At 38.8% G+C, this 18,862-nt stretch overlaps 1 protein-coding gene across 1 annotated transcript in view; it reads left to right on the plus strand.

Moving 5' to 3' along the window:
• Positions 1 to 18,862, plus strand: part of LOC122561461 (protocadherin Fat 4-like) — a 188,238-nt gene that overhangs the window by 90,497 nt on the left and 78,879 nt on the right. Inside the window, exons 9-18 of the mRNA XM_087999295.1 lie at positions 290 to 378; positions 2,333 to 2,440; positions 2,573 to 2,682; positions 2,764 to 2,909; positions 9,492 to 9,680; positions 11,491 to 11,579; positions 12,525 to 12,632; positions 12,767 to 12,876; positions 12,969 to 13,114; positions 16,592 to 16,780. Of these exons, the coding sequence (XP_087855421.1) occupies positions 290 to 378; positions 2,333 to 2,440; positions 2,573 to 2,682; positions 2,764 to 2,909; positions 9,492 to 9,680; positions 11,491 to 11,579; positions 12,525 to 12,632; positions 12,767 to 12,876; positions 12,969 to 13,114; positions 16,592 to 16,780 (1,284 nt within the window). The remainder of the gene's footprint in view (positions 1 to 289; positions 379 to 2,332; positions 2,441 to 2,572; positions 2,683 to 2,763; positions 2,910 to 9,491; positions 9,681 to 11,490; positions 11,580 to 12,524; positions 12,633 to 12,766; positions 12,877 to 12,968; positions 13,115 to 16,591; positions 16,781 to 18,862) is intronic.

Raw genomic sequence — 18,862 nt, forward strand, 5'->3', positions numbered from 1 at the left:
AATGTATTAAGACCATAGAATGTGCAGTGCTCAGTTATTGAAGCAAGTACCACACATTGACTTGTTGCATAATGATTTTTAAAAATTCTTTCATGAGACTTGGGTTTTGCTGACAAGGCCTATATTGTCCAAATATAGTTCATCTCAATATCAATGGCAAAGTAATAAATTCTACACGTTACTGACATACTTCATCACTGGTCCATCTCAAACATGAACTAGTTTACTGCTATTAGCACCTTCATTTGTACATTAATACAGTATAATGATCATGTTTCCTTTGGTACAGGACCATCTGTCACTGTTCTAGAGACTGTTACGAGTGGTACCTTTGTCTATAAATTAACTGCAACAGATCCTGATGGAGATACTTTACAAGTAAGTCTTTACCAATGAATCAGCATTTCTGGCCTTAAGGCATGAAATCAAAGTTTTCACCTTCAATTTAAACACTTTAGTCCTTGTGTCAACTGTATGTAAGTGTAGGGAATTGCAGGATAGTGAGAGGTGCTCCAATAATTACACCTCTGTGCTGCTTGTCGCCATGGTGATAATTGATTGATCCAAACTGGGGCTCAGTAATTAGGATAGCTGATTGCTCCTCCTCTTTTTGGAGATATTTGTTGCCTGCATCCTCATTCTACTTATTCCTTTCCCCTCTTTTCTGCTTCTCTTCCTGTCTCCATCCAAATATCTCTAATCCTCTGGCTCCATGTCTTTATTATGCTCTCCGCTTGTCCTCCTCCCCATTTACTATCCTAATCTTCTCCCTCGCTTTCATTCTCCCATTCCCACTTGTTAGGTTCTGAAATCTAATTTCACTTGAATCATAGAGTCAGGGTTTGACCATTGTAGGAATAAGAGTGTTTAGACAGTGTTCACCAATGTATTAAGTTATCAACACAAGGACAACAGAAGTTAACCCTAGACTGAGATTGGCTAGCGTATTTTGTTCTTCGTTCTTGCATGCACAACTGTTGAAAAGTAGGCCTTTTTACCCCTTTCCAAACTGCAAATTATAACACGATCAGAGATATTTCTGAACTGTGATTGGTTTAGGCATTGAATGAACAGATTTTTAATTGGATATGTGATGCATGCAAAGTGAACGAACAGTTCATGGTCAGTCTTGGATTGGCTGGGGCATGTATGCCCAATTTCGGTTTGGTTTCTTTAAAAGTAAAGCAAGCCATTAAACATAACCTTCTATTACCTACTGCCTGATCCTTTAAGGGATCATTCCCTGGCAGTGCCGCACCAGTTCATTCAATTTCTACCTGTCATTTTATAAAATGTTAAAGCTTACCACTGGGATATGCAAACATTTTATGATACCTTCTTTTTCATTTGTACAGGAAATAGGATGTATACCACCTTGTCTTTGTGAATGATGCTCTGACCATAATGTCTTAGTTTGGAATTAACATTTTGTCAAATGTAAACATTTCTTTTCTAAATTACTAGAAATTAAAACAAAGCTAATGTAAAGCACAATTCTTACAATTTCTTTTCTCCTCCTTCTCACTGTAACACTCTTCTACTCTTCCTTTATTGATGATACCAGAGAATTCTGACAAGGAATCAATGAGCCACAACAATGTCAGCTCATTCAGACTTGAAGGTTGAAAGTAAAAGAAATGTATCTCTGTGAAATCCCATGGTGCAATTCTTTGTCAAATGAGACTAAACAGAGTCACACAATATTAAAATGGTAAAGACTACATAGGTTACAGTTAGAATAATGTCAGGTTCATCAGTGAATATACTTTAATTGTGTGATTATATGTAAACTAATCTTGAAGCACCAATCTTCAACTAAACCTAAACCATCACCAATCCTACTTCTCCATGTTTCCCTACCCTCCATACTATTTTCACCTCATCTGCTTATTTCTTCCTCTTCTCTCCCCTTTCACCTCAAATTTATCTTTATCCTTCAGGTTTTCCTCCCTAATGTCCCATTTTCTCTGATCTCCACTTACTCTCTAACACCCCATCCCCTCTCAGCAACTCCTGAATTTCTTCTGCTATTCTAATGTTGTTCATCTCTAATTATTTCCTGTGCATTAAATTTGCTTGACCTATACACTGCACAAGGCTATGCTTTCTCTACACAACAGTCGCCACAGTGGATCATCACTTCTGAGTTTCAATGATAAGCTTAGGTCGGTAAGTCACAGATAAATAGGCCCAACCCTAAATCTGGAATAAAGTTGAATTCCTGTTCCTTCTGTTTGACTGCAGCAAGTCAAAACTCTAACTGATTCATGTACCTCACAAAAAGAATTGAATATTAGCTGACAGAAATATAACTTTCTCTTTTTCTTTCAAGTATTCTTTTCTGCCGAGCTCCTCCACCAATACCACCGCACTATTTAACCTGGACAACGTGGGTCAGATTACCACAGCAGCGGCTTTGGATTTTGAAAATGGTGACATGGTATGAAATACATTTTTATTATAGAATAATGAGAATAACTTCAGCACAGATTCTTTATTCCAATCAATGTACAGACCTGTGACAGAGATATCATTAGTTGATGTAATCCTGAGTTTTGTTCTTTGCCTTCAGCTTTTCTACGCTGTGGTATCTATTAATGACACGGGATCTCCAAGCCTCACTTGCACAGGCACAGTAACGATCACAATTACTGATGTAAATGATGAAGTTCCCATCATCAGGTACGTTAAATATTAAATCAGTTCTTGATTGCTTTAATGGTTCTTTGATTCACTAAACAGGAATCTCTCTCATTATTTTAGTCCCTGTCCATCAAGTACCTTAACCCCTTATGAGGAAGTGGCTGCTGGGACAACACTGATCACTTTATCTGCCTCAGATGGTGATAGCAATGACAACCTGACTTTCAGCTTTGTAGTCAATGAGCCTGCCTTTCAAATTACCCAAGGTAGGTGATACAATTGTTGTACTGAGTACAAAGAGTGATAATCCAATTAGCCAGAATATAATTGCAAGTGTTCCACTGAGGAACATTCATGCTTGCACTGGAGAGTCATCGATTGTGTATTCAGACAGCAGCCCAGAAAGTCTTCCACCAATCAGCATAATGAACGAGAATTAAAGAAAGCTTAATTTAAGGTTTAACGAGCTTAAAATAATTTTTTTTTCAAGTATCTGAAAATCAAAAGACAAGCTAAAAAGAAAATGCATTGGTAGCTGTGAGCAATCTTAAAACATTTAAAATTAATTTAACATTGTTTTGCAAAATCAACCTATATCAGTGACAGGGGAAAAATTGAATCAATAATGAAAAAACAAAATGCCAACTGATGCGGCATGAAAGCATATTCCATAGCTAATAACACATTGGAGCGTGGGTGATATGATGGAGGGATTTGAGAAGATTGAAGTAAATTACCGCCTGGCAATTAGTAGTTTTGTTATAGGCTCTGAGAATGAAGAGTGGACTATTTAAATCATTCTGTAAGTTGGAGATGAAGATTTAAATGTATTTAACATAGGCAATTTACTGAATAAAACAGCAGAAATCTAACCAAAAGCTTTCTATGATTCAGTTCTCATTCCCAGCTCGATACAGTTGAAGGGTGATTGTGTTAGGTCAGTGGGGAATGTGGAGCGGATAATTGGGAAGGAAGATGGACAGTTAGGACAGTTCAAGAGGGCAGTGCCGAGTTGGAGGGTTGGATCTGGGATTAAGTTGTGGGGAGGGAAGATGAGGAAAGTAGTGAAATCCACATTGATCCCGTGTGGTTGTAGGGTCCCAAGGCAGAAGATGAGATGTTCTTACTCCGATGTCAGGTGGCTAGAATTTGGCGGTGGAAGAGGCCCAGCTCTTGCATGTCCTTGGCAGAGTTGGATGGGGAATTGAAGTGTTCGGCTACTGGGCAGTGGGGTTGTTTAGTGCTTGTGTCCCAGAGATGTTCTCTGAAATGTCAAGTTGGTGTCCTATCTCCCCAATGTAGAGGAGACCACACTGAGAGCAGTGGACACAATGGATTAAGTGTGTGCGGGTGCAGGAAAACCTCTGTCAGATGTGGAAGGATCCTTTGGGGCTCTGCATGGAGGTGAGGGGGGAGGTGTAGGTTCAGGTTTTACACCTCTTGCGGTGACAAGGGAAGGTGCTGGGAGTGAAGGGAGAGAAATAGACATGTAGGAGATATGAATGACGACATGAATTTAAAAATAGAAGAAAATGTCTCACATATGGATTAAACTCCAAGACTTGTGGACTGGCCAATCACTGGAAAAACATGTGGAAGAATGATGTAGATGAGTTTCCAGAGATAAGGCAACAGAGTGAATAGAAGCAAAATAAATCATACCCTCGAAGATACTCATGCGTTTGAAGATACAATAGGCAGAGGAACCACACAAATGCATAAAATGTCTGGATACAACAGTTTCGAAAAAAGAAATGTATACAACTTTTTGGATCAGAAGAAGGTAAGAAATAAACCACAATGATAATTCTGAAGGTGACAGTTGATACCAGAGCACAGAGTAACAACATCCCACTCAAACTGTACTAGAGGGTATTTCCTGAAACTTTAAAAGAAAATAGTTCTCCAGGGAAAGGTGTTCTAAAACTGAAGGAAATCATGCTGATAGTATACTGAAACTGAGATTCAACGACAAGGAACAACTTAAATCAGGGGAACACAAAAAAAATAATATTAACTGTATATTCAACAGCACTGAAACTGATGGTGCTGCTATACTGGGCTTGAACAGTTGTGAAGAGCTGAAGACTGTTTCAGTAAACCATGAGATAAAGAAGGCAACACTGAAGATTAAAGAGAATACACTCATTGAGACACACTTTCCAAGCAGATGCAAAGAAGATTGAGAGATGGAAGAAGCTAGGGTTTTGCAGAATCACAAAGCTAACACATTTGACAAATTCAATCACAGTGAGAGACAATCCAAATAGACAGCCACGAATTTGCCTGAATCAGAAAGATCTTAACCAAGACAGAAAGCAGGATCATTTCCCTACTCCCAACACTGAAAGTGATTTCACCATGGACAAAAGTTTTTAGCAAACCTGTTACTTGGAATGGCTAGTGGAAAGTAAAGTGAGATGACAAATTTTCACTGTTGATACTTGCGTTCTGGACCAGGCCATACCCCCTCAATACATTTGAAGAAGGTAGCCCAGACCCTAACTTTGCTGGTTGTTTTAAGCAGGTGTAATATTGATATTCCAGGAGTGAAACAGCTGGTCAAACTACTGAGTTTTACACAAAACAGAATTTATTGACAAGATTACCGAATGAAACACAAACGAAAGAGAACAGAATAGTGTAACCTAACTGAAAACCAAACAGATTATACCCACCTAATCACACTTCCAAATATTTACAATAATCCCAATAAAGACCCCTTGGCACAAAAGGTAAAATCAAGCCCAGAGTCTTACAGGAGGAATGTCAGTGAGAGAGGAGGATCGGCCTAGATCTATCTTCACTGGGTCCAGCAGCTTCACCACCGACTGACTGCTCTCAGTGAATAGTCAGATGGATCCAGAGAAAAGCTGAGCTGGGAGAACTGGCCACTCCCCTTTCATTGTACAAGCTTTTTATGAAAATTGAAAGCCTTTTGTCTGAGGCAGTATCTGTTAGCAATAATCAAATTGAACCTAAAACCCACCAAAGCCCGTTTGGCCTTAAAGTGATCCAGGATACAGTGCAACAAAAAAAGGACACATCATGAAGGAGATGCAAAACAGCAGTCTGCACAACAGGTGTAAGGTGTAGATAGAAAAGACTATGATAGCCAATTACATGAGATCTTGGAGAAAACATCTACAGTAGGAATTTGAGATCAAGTCAAACACAAATTCAATTTGAAACTGACAAAATGCAAGTTGCTCAAAATAATATTCACACTTGACAGAGTCAAGCTGAGTCCTGAAAAAAATCATGACTACCTTGCGGTGGAAGTTTGAAAAGATACAAAAGCATAGAGGCGTTACCTTGACATGTATCATGGCCCAAGCAAACATGCAGGAGCTTTGAGAAAAGATGTACAGTACCAATCAATACAGTCATATGACAGGATGTTCAACAAACTCAAAATGGCAATTGACAAGAAGTCAGGTCTGTCACTCTAGCTGTTATGACAGCGACCTATTTAGTGATTTTTATAGACTTGAGTTTGAAGGAATGTGGAGATAGATGGGTTTTTTTAAAAAGATCAATTAAAGGTCAGTAAAACTTTGTTCTTAAACAAGGCATTTCTTCAAAAACCATATGGGTTCAGATAATTGCTCATTTTCATTGTTTGACCTGACTTATTAATGATTGGATTTAGTGGCTGGTCTGTTTGAATAGTGTTTTGCAGTGTGGTGATGGTTTTCAATTTCAGTTAGGGAAACTTGCTGAAAGAAAAGAGCTACTGCATTTGCATTTCCTGTTCCAGAATCACCTTTGTGGTGAAAGCAGCCCAAAACCTGATTTTCCTCTTAAAGATTTCTTGATATGTTTCATGAGCAAACTGCATCTACCAAGATTCCAGCAATTACTGGTTTTGTTGGTAATGTCCATCTACATGAGCCAGGTTGCCAGACTGATTGTTAACTGAACATTGCACACTTTATCTTTTCTTAGCCTTTGAGCATTGGAGTCCAGAAACATCCTGTAAGTGGATTGGAGAAGTGCCAGGAGGGTTCATCGAGGCTTGCACATGTCAGATACCAATGTCCTTCAACATGGGGTGTGTGCAGCAGTTAATGTCCATGGTGTGTGCCCTGAGATATTGGCGCCTGCTGTCCAACATGGAGGCCTGTCAGAGCAAACAGGGAGCTGAATTTGTCGGGTCCCTATTCTGATTTCCATGTCGAGTTTTCTCAACATCAAACGTGTTTCGTGAGCTTGGTAAGATAGAAAGCTGAATATTAATCAGGCAATTTCGGGCATCAAAAAGGCATTTAACAACTAATGATTGCTTTTAATTGGCAGGTCTTGGCTGCCTAGCAAGAATCTTGCCATGCCATCTTGTGAATAAAGATAGAGATGCTCCCAAAATTGAGACACACATTGTCAGACTACTTGTCCAATTCTGCCACAAATCCCTCCATAGCATGTTTTTCAGACCCCCTAGAAGATCGTGCCTATGGTGTCTATAACTATTATATGCCAGGAGTGAAACACAGGGCAGAAAGAGGATGTAACAGCTACTAAACCAGATCATGGAATATTGTGGGTGTTGAGTTTTTCACATAATTAAAAATCGTGTCTCATAATCACAAACTACACTTCAAAGTGCCATTTTATCCTGAAGATGAAAGAACAATCATTTCAATGGTATGAGTCCTTTTGTCAAGCAAGAGTTTCCTGGAAGATTAAAAAATGACAATGGAACCTAGTTTACATCCAACAAATTTAAATAATTCACTGAACAAAAAGTTTCAACTTCATCATCTCATCACCACATCACCCTTGGAGACAAGGGTTTGTAGAATGACACATCCAGATTGCCAAAGGGGCCCTTGTGAAATGCTGAGGCCAAGGAAGACCCAATCCTTGTCTGACTGTCACTCCAATTCATACCTCTCAAGGCCAACATGAAAACACCTTCAGAGCTGTTGAATGAAAAACAAAGTCAGACTCACGTGCCAATCAAAACACATCTTCCAAGTGACTAGAAGAAACTGAGGCAGCAATTCGCTGAAGACAGGGATGAAGAAGTTAGCACTTCATACTTGCTAAATCACTATTTGAGCTGCTATAACAGCAATGTACACAATTACAGATTTCAATCATGAAAATATGGAGTTCTGCAAATTATGTTGCTGAAGCTAAGGACCCAAGGTCATACATTATTGAGACTGAAACCAAGAAGGAAATGAGAAGAAATAATAGAATCAACATTTGACCTACACATGAGCTGGAAAACAAGGAAGACAATCAACAAAGCACAGGAAGCACCACTGTCCAGGGTAATAACATTAACAGCAGAAAGCATGTCTCCTGCAGCACTAGGTGCAACACACACACATCACCTGCACAGCTTGCCAATTCCTCACTGAGAACAATGGATACTAAATCTCCAAGGTGGAAGACGATAAAAAATTCCATGAATAATACCTGCAGAGGAAAATATGTGCCAAAAAAACACTCTAAACAGGGGTTTATTTATTTTAAAACAAAAGTTAATTGTTGATCTTCTTTATTTTAGACAAGTTAATGACTGGAACAGTCATAGTGAGAGGAAGTATTATGTTTTAAAGGAAGAGGGATATTATACTTTGCTAAATAGTCGTTTAAGTGTGAGGAGCTAATTAGTCAGGAATCAGTTGTCTGTGTATTTGTTTCCAATGGACAACATTCATGGCTGCACTGGAGAGCCAGCTATTGTGTCACCCAACACCAGCCTTTGAAATCTTCTACCAAGCAGAATGGAAATTTACAATTTAGCAAAGTGATCAAAGCTTTCCAATTCAACCTAGGATGTGATTAGTTTAAACACCTGGAATACAGAAGACAATCAGGATCCACATAACTGTGGGAACACAATATCCTAGTCTGCCCTCTAATGTTTACTTCAGTAATTGAATCTGTGTTTCTGATGTTTTCCTACACAGATTTTTGTTATTTCTATGTGTACTGTTTATCTTAATTCAATGCTGTATATCAATGGATGTGTGTCATACCGCGCTCAGCTTTTGTTAGTTTTTAAACATTTTTTTTGTAGTTTTTTTTTGCTTTCTGGTACTTTTCTGTATTGCAATATATGTTATTAATATCTTGTGATAATTTGTTTGCATCTACTTTGCCATTTGATATGTTTCTTTCTGTTCATTCTTCACTATTATGTGATGGAGTGTAATCCAGATTAATATGTTACATGCTGCACAACACAGACCTTAACAGGCAGCTGCATAAAAAATCATATCCAGACAACAGTGATGTAAAATGTGGAAGTTCAAGTTACAGGGCTCTGATGTGTTTGTCTTCATGAGAGAGTTTAATATATCCTAATAACAGAGCAATGCATTTCACTTTCATGTTTGAGATGTAAATAGTAATTGGTTAGATGGTTAATCACTAAGTGTTGGTCTTGCTAATAATACATTGCAGTTAATGTATCAAACAGATGTGAAATAAATTTTGCATAATACTGATTTTACTAATACCTTTCAAAGATAATGTTTGAGGATATTATGTAAGACATTACTTTCGCTATTTCTATAGATTTATCCATTGTTCTTTTTCAACTTGGGTCAGTATATGCAGAGCTGAAAGAAATGTATCAACATTTTATCTTTATTAAACATATCTGTTCATATGTAAAGAATTAACCAATATAATTTTAGTAGTTAAAATAGGTACTTTTCTTAAATGATATTTACATAGACTTTATTCCTCCCACACTATCCGTCTATTGCTCTTTACTGCTCATTGATTATATCTATTAGCTGTGTCAAATTAATTGATAATGTCCAGTGAGAAAATATTATTTGCCTCAGCCACATTTCATTTAAACAGATGACTTTTTTGTCTTTCAGCTGGAAACACTGCAATAATCAGCAATTCCTTCACACTGGACTATGACAATGGGTCTACTGCTACATTCTATACATTATATGTGGTAGTTACAGACCTGGGTGGTAACCAAGCAATATGCAACCTGAATGTTTCGCTGATTCCGGTCAACGAAAGTCCAATATGTGATGCTGTATTTACAGCAGGCACAGGTGAATTATTTCAATTTTTAGCCTTGTCCTAAATTGGATAGCGATTGCAAAGAAATAGCTTTTTCACTCATAGCAAATTCTTTTCATTTAATGTCACTCCTCATTCACCAATTATCAATTTAGAGTGCAGGTAGATCTTTCCATTGGTGGTGTGGTAATGTGGCAGCCGTTTTGACAGATAACAGGTCGAAGAGAGTAGAAAATCTGCTCCTTTGGAGCAAATACAATTTCTCCCATGGTACGTTGCTGTAATAGCTAGAGTTCTATCCAATTAAGACTATAGCGCTTTTCAAGAGCAACAATGGGATGACAACATGCTGGCCTAGCATGGAATGTCTACACCCTAAAATGAGCTGTTGGTGTCTCAGAGGAAGAGTCCTTAAATAAAATAGCATCAACATGTTAGGATAGGAAAATGAAGTTAAATATTTCAGCAATGGTTGGTACTCCACAGGAACTTCGAGGAGAAAGTGAGGACTGCAGATGCTGGAGATCAGAGCTGAAAATGTGTTGCTAGAAAAGCGCAGCAGGTCAGGCAGCATCCAGGGAACAGGAGAATCGACGTTTCGGGCATAAGCCCTTCTTCAGGAATTCCTGAAGAAGGGCTTATGCCCGAAACGTCGATTCTCCTGTTCCTTGGATGCTGTCTGACCTGCTGCGCTTTTCCAGCAACACATTTTCAACTCCACAGAAACTTGTATGACAGACATATTAGAAAGACTCTCATATTAATTATCTAATCCAGTGCCATTTTTTGGGAGTATGCGATTACAAATTAAACATTACTGACTGTGCATTCCCAGGGATCAGTATATCTGGCAACAAAAAGGCAACATGGACTGCCTGGCAGACAGGATAATTGTTTTTTCAGCATTGCTCGTGGGCCCGAAAGAGCAGAAGTTCTTCCACTTTACAAACTCTCCGTCTCCCTCCACAACTGCTCCAGCCTCCCACAATCTATACCAGCCTCTTCACTTCCATGTTAACAGTCATGCACTGTCAGAACCAACTCTATATCTTCACTAATTGCCAACTGTTATTATCCCTACAGTTCTCTGTAGTATCTGGTACAGGTGATCACCAGTCTTCAAAAACATAGCAGTGAAATAATGCAGGTGCTAAAACTCTGAAGTGAAAACAAACTCTGAAGCTGCCATGTATTTCTAGCACTTTTTGTTTTTCCATAAAAATGACGTACCATTCTTCAGTATCCCCGAGTATTGGATTTCATGATGCCATAAATTATTTAACTAGATTAGATTAGATTAGAATTCCTACGGAGTGGAAACAGGCCCTTCAGCACATCAAGTACACACCGACACTCCGAAGAATAGCCCAGCCAGACCCATTCCCCTACATTTACCCCTGACTAATGTACCTAACACTACGGGCAATTTAGCATGGCCAATTCACCTGACCTGCACATCTTTGGACTGTGTGGGGAAACCGGAGCACCCAGAGGAAACCCATGCAGACTCAGGGAGAATATGTAAGCTCCACACAGGCAGTCATCCAAGGTTGGAATCGAACTCGGGTCTCTGGCGCAGTGAGGCAGCACAGCTAAGAAGAAATTATTGAAAAGAAATACAATTATGTATCCAATCTTCAACTCTTCATATTCATAGCAATTACAATACAATTACTTTTTTATGCATTGGGAATACAAAATGAAATACATTGCTCAAACTTTTGAAACTTTATTAATGTGTCTGAAATTTATTAATGTGATGAACTAATTTACTTCCATTGGTATGATATTTCATACATCAACAAAACGCTGTTTACATTAACCAAATTTCCTTTGGTACAGGACCATCTGTCACTATTCCAGAGACTATTTCTATTGGTGCTTCTGTCTATAAGATAACTGCATCAGATCCTGATGGAAATACATTAGATGTAAGTCGTTCTTCCAATGAAACAGCATTTCTGACCTTGGTTATATTCAAGACATGCAAGCAATGCTTTTACCCTCAGTGAGAAATTGTAACAATTGCATGTGTATGATGGGTTTTGCAAGGAATTACAGATTATTGTCAAATCACAGTGGAAACCCTGAAGAGATATCTAGGTCCCTACCTTGATCAAAGGCACAGTGTTCTCATAGTTGAGCCAAAATACATTCTGGATAATAGATTGCTAAGTAGTTATTGGTGGAGTATTGTCAATCAGAGGAGCGAGTCCACCTTTTCTTTTGGAGTTAATGGTTCTCTATGCATTCTTCCTCCCAATCTGCCTCCTTCTCTCTCCCTTCTTGATCCATCTCCAGTCCTCTGTTTTCATGCCCTTCATTCACCATCAGCTTATTTCCATTCCTCAGCTTAAACATTTCATCTCATTCTTCATTCTCCTTCTCATTATCCGCAGTCTAACTCATTGCACACCTCCTTCATAGTATTGCTTTCCCCTTTCATATCGATTCACTTTCCTACTCACCATCTCATTCATACCATTCCTTTACTCATCTCCTTACTCATCCCCTCTTTTATTCTCTTCCTCTCTCCCACATGGCTTCACCACTCTAACTGCTTTTATTTCACTCTCTTGGTTCACACTTTTCCCAGTTACTTCCCCATGTATAACCTTGCTAGATCAAAACAGAGCACAAGCTCTTCCTATTTCCTGTAGATCAAAACATTAGGATTAGCATCACTTTGGAGATTATTATACAATATCCAGATCAAGGACACTGATAAATAGATCAAATCCGAATCTTGAACCAATGACATTTAAATTTCCTTTATTCCACTGCAAAAAATTATAATTGAACCATGAGAAAAATGACTTTACCTTAGGAATTGAATATTGGAATGACAGAAATACAATGTTCTGTTTTTTTTTAAGTATTCTTTTCTGCCGAGCTCCTCCACCAACACCACCGCACTATTTAACCTGGACAACTTGGGTCTAATTACCACAGCAGCTACTTTGGATTTTGAAAATGGTGACATGGTATGAAGTACATCTTTATTACTGAATAATAGGAGTATCTTCAGCACAGTTATCTTATTACACTGAGCTTACAGGCCTCACTCACAGAGATCTCATTAGTTGATGTAATCCTGAGTTTTGTTCTTTGCCTTCAGCTTTTCTACGCTGTGGTATCTATTAATGACACGGGATCTCCAAGCCTCTCTTGCACAGGCACAGTAACGATCACAATTACTGATGTAAATGATGAAGTTCCCATCATCAGGTACGTTAAACATCATGTTAAGACAAGATCAATTGTCGTTTGCACGAATAGTTCTTTGATTTATTAAATAGGAATCTATCTCATATTTTCAGTCCCTGTCCATCTAGTACCTTAACCCCTTATGAAGGAATGGCTGCTGGGACAACACTGATCACTTTATCTGCCTCAGATGGTGATATCAATGACAACCTGACTTTCAGCTTTGCAGTCAATGAGCCTGCCTTTCAAATTACCCAAGGTAGGAACAGAGTTAACGATTGCAAGTTACACAGTGCATTATCCTGATGAGATTTTGTATACCTTTCTTTTAACTGTATTACAGTGGTGTCAATATTTTTCTCCATTTTTTTCCTGGCTTCTGGGTGTTTCCTTTTATTACAATTTATTTCCTGTTTTCGCATATCTGATTCTTTACCTGGATCTGAGAATGTGATGTCTATATAGAGATTTATGTATCTATGAATGTGCTTTTCTGTCCACTGGATTGTGAAAATCTGGCTCAGGCTTTGCATGGATTATAAAAATGTAACATTTACTGTGGGACATCTTAAGTTGTTGGTTAAAAAGGTCAGCATAGAATGAGGAAAGCGATAAAATATCAGGTGAGCTCACTTAGCTAGAGAATGATGTCTGCAATCCTTGCTAAAATGGCAGCTTAGAGAGATGTGTGTTTTTTAAGCAACCTGCTCAGAGATCTTATTACTCATCCCTGGAGCAGGTAGGAGTTGGACCCAGTACTCCTGGCTCAGAGAGAGGGCCACCATCACTCTACCACAAAAGCTATAATGTTTTGTTTCGAATCCTGGAATTAAACCTTGAACATCTGCTAAAATATCACAATTTCTTCTTTGATCAGATAAAGTAAATGAGGGATAATTAATAAAATCCAGTTTTAGGGATAAATCAGAGGATGGATGGATCTTAGTAAGACTCCCTATATTCAATTTGCCTGGGAGCTGATATGAGTTGTAACTTGGTTTATTGGTCAGAGTACTGGGTATAGGCATTGGGAGGTCATGTTGCAGCTGTACAGAATATTGGTTAGGCCACTTTTGGAATATTGCTTGCAATTTTGTTCTCCTTCCTAGCGGAAGGATGTTGTGAAACTTAAGAGGGTTCAGAGAAGATTTACAAGGATTTTACCTGGATGGAGGATTTGAGCAATAGGGAGAGGTTGAATAGGCTGGGGCTGTTTTCCATGGAGCGTAGGAGGCTTTAGGGTAACCTAATAGAGGTTTATAAAGTCATGAGGGACATGGATAGGATATACATTCTTTTCCCTGGGGTGGGGAAGTCCAGAACTAGAGGGTGAGAAGGGGAAAGACATAAAAGAGACCTGAGGGACAACTTTTTTATGCAGAGGTAGGTGTGTACAGAATGCGTTGCCAGAGGAAGTGGAGAAGGTTGGTACAATTGCAACATTTGAAAGGCATTTGGATGGGTATATGAATAGGAAGGGTTTGGAGGGATATGGGCCAGGTACTGGCAGGTGGAACTAGATTAGGCTGGGATATCTGGTCGACATGGGCGAGTTGGATTGAAGGGTCTGTTTCCGTGCTGTACATCTCTATGAATCTATGACTCTATGGTTCTCATATGGTTTGTAGCTCACTGAGAGAAATTAGCTAAATTTAATGACAATTAGAGAGATGTGTCCTGTTAAGATCAGTATCACATTAACTTCACCCTGTGGAAGACATGTGAAACTTAATCTCAGTTTGAATCTTGAAGAACAGATGTTTGTTTTGAAGTGAATGGGAGAGTCTAAAGAATGTCTCTGTTGGCATTCATTTGAGTGGGAGATATTTTGTGTAGTCACTGGGATCGAAAATTGGCATATTGAACTGTGCATATGTTTATTGTATGAAAAACCTTAAACTGGACGAGGCTTTAACAGGATAACTGAAGTTATGGTCCAGAAGGAACAAGGCCACTAGGTGTTCTAGGATAATCTTTCTTAGTTACAGTAAGAGCAGTTAGAAAGTTCACAAATTGATTGGCTCAAGGGAAATGGTCTAAGTTGTTGTGAAAGGCTAATAACACCTTTCTGATTGATGGAGAATTGTAATTATTGATTGGGTGTTAAAAGGAGCTCATATTCAGGAGTAACAAGAAGCAAGAGACAGACTGACACAAGGAGGCAGCAGCAAATAGTATAACTGGAGGGAGACAATGTGAAAGAAAGTGTGCAGCAAGTGTAGAGGGTGCATCTCCAGCAGTGAAAATGGCTGGAAGTTCTGGCAGTTAGGGTAGACTGTAAAATTGATGAAGGAGCAGCGCTCTGAAAGGTAGTCCTTCCAAATAAACCTGTTGAAATATAATCTGGTGTGGTGTGATTTTTAACTTTGTACACCCCAGTCCAACACTGGCTCTTCCAAATCATTACTGTAAAATTAAGCATATATTTTTAAAGTTGTAGGGAAGATTGTTAAGTCAAGACACTAAAGGAGCAGCCTGAGGATCCAAGAAAACTTAGACATTCTGAAACCCAAGGAGAGACTGACCAACATGCATTGATCTTCTGCATTACCTCATGCCTCAACTGACAGAATATTAAATACTTTTTTTCATTATCCTATATAATGTGATCATGTGCCCTTTAAGTTAGTGAATTATCCCTTTTGCAAGAACTGCAATTCCCTAAAATAATTGTCGATAATGAGGTTTGACGTTAAACCCAAAAATAAATCCCAACAGCATGGTCATGTCATATTGGAAAAAGGAAGTAACCAGAAGAGTACCTTGGAAATATATAATAAAATAACAAGTACTGAGCCTTTCATGTTCAGGAGAAGGTAAATGAAAGCTTTATCCTGAGAATAACTGGAGCTAAAGAAAATTCTCCATGGACAGTGACATGCAAATGGACCATTAGATAGTCCCGACAGAAGTAAATAGTTTTAATGTTGTTGTATTTTCTAAGAACAGTTTTGAGTCAAGTAAGAAGTAAACCTGGTGCATTGTATACACAGGATTAAACTGTATTGTTAATCATGTACGACTGATTAATGTTTTGTATATAACAAGATTTTATTCTTTTTGTTTACTTGATGGGTAAAAAAGGTGCTTCGATTTCATTTTTAAATACCTACAGTCCTTAGCTGGATTGTAACAAAAATGACATGATTACCTCACAGATCTTTTTCAATGTGAACTCTACTGATTGGTCTGACGTCATGTGTTCATACATTACTATATAACTGTCTTCGATTTGAGTTTCTTCAGTTTTTTATATTTATTCTTTTTATGCAGTGCTTTATTTTATTATATTGTTGTATTTGTTAATGCATTTTTGCCCTAAGAATAGTTGTTTGTCGTTATTTTACCATTTGATGTTAGGTTGTTCTTAATTTGCTCATTAATGAATAAGAGATGAAACCAGGTCAATTCAAAGCACAGTCCTTTATCAGGAGGGATCACATATGAACATTTGCAGACCATTAGTAACTTAAGAGGAACTTCAGCTGCTTTCCCTGGGTGGCAAATTTGTTCACCTTGCCAAGACAAACAGTACCCGGTTATCAAAAAAAAATTGCATTTCTCTATCATGTTACATTTTATTCTCCCCCCAATGTATGTGCATTTTTCCTCACTATGCGTCACTTCAGGCCAGGGCTATCCGCAATTTCAAACCCTCATGTGATAGTGTTCAGCAAGAATATATTGTTTGTCTGTGGTATATTTGGTAAAAATAAATGTCTATTTTGCCTTTCAGTTGGAAACACTGCAATAATCAGCAATACATTAATACTGGACTATGACAGTACGTCTACTGCTACCTTCTATACCTTAGATGTGATTGTTACAGACCTCGGAGGGAACCAAGCAATGTGCAAACTGAATGTTTCATTAATTTCAGTGAATGAATCTCCAATATGTGATCCTGTATTTACAGCAGGGACAGGTGAAGATATTTAGATTATTAATCTGTATTGAAGTGGTAGCAGTGAAATAGATTTCTCTTGATTAGCAAATTCTGCAACTCCTGTTTTAATTCATGATTCACTAATCAATGCATTGTAATCTATCACTGGGGATGTGGTGATGTGGCAGCTATTTTTGCACACAACACCAACAGGTAGAGCTCAGTGAAAAATTTGCCATGTTGGACTATGTAGTCTATTCGCTGTGACCCGCATGCTATGTTAATGTTTTGCTCGAGTTCTATCCAAATCAAGGCATTATTCAGTCATCTCGAAAAGGCTGGGACATTGGAGAACTCTTGTCAGTATTTGAGGGTACATTTAGGAGTCAATTATCTGCTGCAATTATCTGAACTCAAGAGGACCTCAGGTCTAAGACTGGACTGCAAAATTCTCATGCTAGTTACCCAGCTTTATTTTTTGGGAATGTGAAATAATAAACTTAATGATTGCCCATCTGATATCCCAGGGCTCAGAAAGACTGGCATATTTGTGGACGGTACGGTGGCACAGTGGTTAGCACTGCTGCCTCACAGCGCCAGAGACCCGGGTTCAATTCCCGCCTCAGGCGACTGACTGTGTGGAGTTTGCACGTTCTCCCCGTGTCTGCGTGGGTTTCCTCCGGGTGCTCCGGTTTCCTCCCACAGTCCAAAGATGTGCAGGTCAGGTGAATTGGCCATGCTAAATTGCCCGTAGTGTTAGGTAAGGGGTAAATGTAGGCGTATGGGTGGGTTGCGCTTCGGCGGGTTGGTGTGGACTTGTTGGGCCGAAGGGCCTGTTTCCACACTGTAAGTAATGTAAAAAAAAAAGTAATATTCAGAACGTGGAACAAGTAGCTAAGTGTTTTTCCAGCATTGACTGTGGCCAAACTATACACGATGCCCACCAACCCACAGTTTGTTTGTCAGGGGTAGTCCCCTAGTGGTGCCAGCTGAAGCCATCAAGCTGACGTAGACCAACTTTCAAAAACCATGCATGCTCCTCTGCTTCCTCATCCAATGCTTGATTTTTCAAATAGATTTTCATGAAGACAGTGATTTACTGGATGTCAGGAATGTAAAAAAAAATGCAAAAACTTCAGCTCTCAGTGAGTCACTGGTCAATATATGCATTGGGATTCCTACAGACACAGTCTTTAAAATTAGCCTTATTGACAACTCAGAAAGAGGGTCCCAGCAATTTGCTACAAGCTGAAATGGGGCACATCAAAGCCATCCTGCATGATAATAGCTACCTGATTGGATCATTTCTCACTACATATTGTGCAAACTCATGAACAGGAGTAACTAAGATATCTCAGAAATCTAAACACCAACTGAAGGTAACCATTTCCCACACTAGTATGCAGTAACAAGTCGAGTGGTGTTTACCACTAACATGATGTTGCCATCAAGCCAAAAAGACATTCTGCTTATCACACAGAGGAGGAATGTGGTACATGAAATTGTATGCTGGTATATATTGTAGGCCATATGTTCAAAACATTGGTGGATGATATTAAACAAAATATTCCTTGAATTCTTTCAAATACCCAACCAGTCTGTGTTTGCAAGATTTGAAACATCGCTAACACTAGTTGTGATTCCATGTTTGGACCACTATTTCTGCGATTAATCCTGAGTGAACTAGGAATTATGCTGATGACCAATTTAAGATTGTCAGTTAAGCTTGTTGCATGGCACATTGAAGGTGAGTCTGTTAATACACAGGGTCCTGTTCATTGCAGAGGAAAAAGCATGGACATAACTTTTGCCTGTTTTAATTTAACAAAACAGGTAACAGTCATTGTCTGGTTCATTTATTACTGCAATGTAAAAGCTAAACAGCATCAAACTGTCTGGTTTAACATTTAAACAAAATTGGGCAGCAAACTGTAAGGCATCATCAATTTTGTGGAGAAAGTGAGGTCTGCAGATGCTGGAGATCAGAGCTGAAAATGTGTTGCTGGAAAAGCGCAGCAGGTCAGGCAGCATCCAGGGAACAGGAGAATCGACGTTTCGGGCATAAGCCCTTCTTCCTGAAGAAGGGCTTATGCCCGAAACGTCGATTCTCCTGTTCCCTGG

This window comes from Chiloscyllium plagiosum, unplaced genomic scaffold (genome assembly GCF_037043375.1).
Source record: "Chiloscyllium plagiosum isolate Xiang-an unplaced genomic scaffold, Cpla_swu_hap1 HiC_scaffold_23, whole genome shotgun sequence".
In the NCBI taxonomy this organism is placed as follows: Eukaryota; Metazoa; Chordata; class Chondrichthyes; order Orectolobiformes; family Hemiscylliidae; genus Chiloscyllium; species Chiloscyllium plagiosum.